A 2,936-nucleotide genomic window follows, 5' to 3' on the forward strand; every position below is an offset into this window, starting at 1 on the left:
TTCCTTTTAATTCCCATTTATTATTTTGCACTTTTTTCACCAATACACAACTTACATTAATTTTAATGATATATATACTCAGGAACCCGCGAATCACAAAGTAAAGATGAAAAAATGTTCTCATCGCCAAAAACTCGAACCTTACGAATATGCTTTTAATGTCCTTGGGTTGTTATAATCCCTTACTGGAAACACTAACTTACTTCTAACACAAATGTTTAATGTAATCACTTTTAGTATAATTCCCCAAACTACTTGCTATATGACTATGAAAGCAAAGCAATGCCCGGTCTACGCCTTTGGTAATCTCTGAGGTTTTCGGCTTTTCCGTTGTAATATACCCCCGGTTACTGCATCAAGGAAGAAGACGAATCTGATTGAAATCTTCCGTTCGTTGGTCCCCGTCATCAAATACTACGTTATACACCTGGTTTTGGAAACAGTCGAGACGGCCAGTATCCACCTTGGACTTCACCACCCCAGGGTAGTACCGGGTTCTTCCTGGCCAAAACCCAATAACGCGCTGTCCAGGGGATACGCTTGAGTAACACACTAGCGTATCAAGTATCACCGCTTCGGGGTCGTTTTTCGGGAGTGTGATGGTATCGCCATCATCGTAATTGACAAAGACGGATGTGGAAGAGACACTTGTAACGAATCCGCGATAGTATAAACCGTTTGTCCAGCGTGCAAACACCCTGGCGCCCTCTGAAACAAATAGATTAAACAGATAGTGATTACTGGTTCGTGTTACGGATGGCACCGTACAAAAGGCTGCATCAGCAAGTCAAGTGTGGTTTGATGTAATATTTCCTTTTAACTGCCCACAACTAGGAATAAGAAGAGAAGACGCCTTCAGTTTTACTGATATCGTAATCAAAACAAATTCAATAGTGCATTTGCAACGAGTACTAATGCGCTTTCATAAGTTATAAGCTAAAATTAGTTACTACTGAATCCAACGGAAACTATGAACTTCTACTGGAAAATTTATTAATTCCGCACTTCTGTCACCGTGTAGAATGATGTCAATTTCGTTTCAAATGGAATTACGGAAAGGGGGGAAGGAGAGAGAGGGGGGGGAGGGGATGTGCATTTTCGCCAGCCCCTTCGGCTGACCTCTATGCAGGGGATCGTCTTAGGAAGAATTTTCGTAATAGCTCTGTAACGACGCATTCTTTGCAGACTATTCCTTACAAGGGATACGTTTAATTAACATACAGTAGTGGTCTTTGACGACCTATTCTGCTTCGGCCGGAATGAACGAAATAGTGTTCCGTTCATTCGTCTCTCGACAGCAAAATGAAAACAAAAAATTACGGTTTACTCGGCATATTTAAAATATTCGCTTTTTAGCGTGAATATCGTGCGCAGTCGCAGTGCCCGTGACGTGGACCGGATCAGACACTTAGCCTAGACCATTCTAAGCACTTGTCTCAGGTCACCGTTTTAAAAAAATGTGTTCTTTGGAAAGCCATTTTTCGTGTATTCACTTGTTCCTGAACCGGAGTACGAATGGCTGCAATAGTCCTAAAAGAACCTACCTGATGAAACTGTGTGTGGGGCCACACGCTTCTTATGATATTGGGGCATAATTCCTCCTTACTTACCTTCATGGGCCGAAAGATGTTCAGGGAATTCCGTCAATTGTTCGGCATGGTAGGAATCTTCATCGTTGTCATCAAACGTGACCGTGTACCGACCGCCTCGAGCTTTAGCAGTCACATAGCCTATGTAATATTTTACGCCTCCTTTCCAGTTAGTAAGGACGTGTTGACCAATACGCACATGGGAGACCACTGCTGACACGTCCTGGACTTTGTGAGTTATCTTGTCGCCGTCGTCAAAGAAAACATGGATGTTCCCACCTTTAATTGAGGAAACCTTGCCAGTGTAATAAAGGTTATTTGTCCAACGAGCAAGAACACGCTCAGAAACTGTAACAGATTTAATGAGCCTAATTAGTTAAGCAATTAATGAGAAAAGAATTAAGAAACCGGAGAGGAAAGACAAGAAAGAGATTTCAAGGCAGGCAAGCTTGTGGACAACAAACAAACAAACGATTGTAACAGCGAGTGCGAGTGAGCCATAGGGCGATTGAGTAGTAGTAGTAGTAGTAGTAGTAGTAGTAGTAGTAGTAGTAGTAGTAGTAGTAGTAGTAGTAGTAGTAGTAGTAGTAGTAGTAGTAGTAGTAGTAGTAAAAGCAGCAGCAGCAGCAGCAGTAGCAGAAGTAGTAATAGTAGTAGTAGTGGTGGCAACAGTTGTAGTAGTAGTAGTAGTAGTAGTAGTAGTAGTAGTAGTAGTAGTAGTAGTAGTAGTAGTAGTAGTAGTAGTAGTAGTAGTAGTAGTAGTAGTAGTAGTAGTAGTATTAGGAGTATTAGTAGTAGTACTGAAGTACTAAATCGCTTTATTTACATGACCGCAGGATTTTACAGTATTGCAAAAGCTAAGTTATTCATAACAAAACAAGGGTAAGAGTAATCTTGTCCTACGTTACGTCACTTTCATTTGATAATAACAATGTATTACGTATATCCGTACATGAGGAAGCAAACTTCATTACTCGCTGATTTACATGATAGTCGTTAGAGTTCATGAGTAGTTTTATACTGTCTGAGGTTGATTTTCTTTCATTTTCAGGTATTATTTCATCGATTTGATTTAAGAAAGTTTGACTCTGTAAAAGAGTGTCTGCTACATTGATATAAGAAATGAGTTTCATTTTCCACTTGATTTGACTTGCACAATGGGCATGATGTCGACTTAGTTCAAGTCATAAGTATGAGATTACATATTTTGAACTTCACTAATTTCTTCTTTCATTAAAATTTCTTAGCCGGTGTAAATAATCGGATGTAGAGTATTCATCTTTAAAAATTTGTACAGTTCTGATTACTTTGAATGTTCAAGGCTGTGTCGCCAGAAATATATGTATT

The 2,936-nt window shown here is 39.8% G+C and overlaps 1 protein-coding gene across 1 annotated transcript in view; it reads right to left on the reverse strand.

Annotated features, from left to right (window-relative positions):
• Positions 1-2,936, reverse strand: part of LOC137988955 (uncharacterized) — a 5,871-nt gene continuing 2,935 nt past the window's right edge. Inside the window, exons 3-4 of the mRNA XM_068834888.1 lie at positions 1,611-1,937; positions 1-708 (exon numbers count right to left, since the gene is read on the reverse strand). Coding sequence (XP_068690989.1) covers positions 356-708; positions 1,611-1,937 — 680 coding nt within the window. The 3' untranslated portion in view covers positions 1-355. The remainder of the gene's footprint in view (positions 709-1,610; positions 1,938-2,936) is intronic.

This window comes from Montipora foliosa, chromosome 2, assembly GCF_036669935.1.
Source record: "Montipora foliosa isolate CH-2021 chromosome 2, ASM3666993v2, whole genome shotgun sequence".
Taxonomy (NCBI): domain Eukaryota; kingdom Metazoa; phylum Cnidaria; class Anthozoa; order Scleractinia; family Acroporidae; genus Montipora; species Montipora foliosa.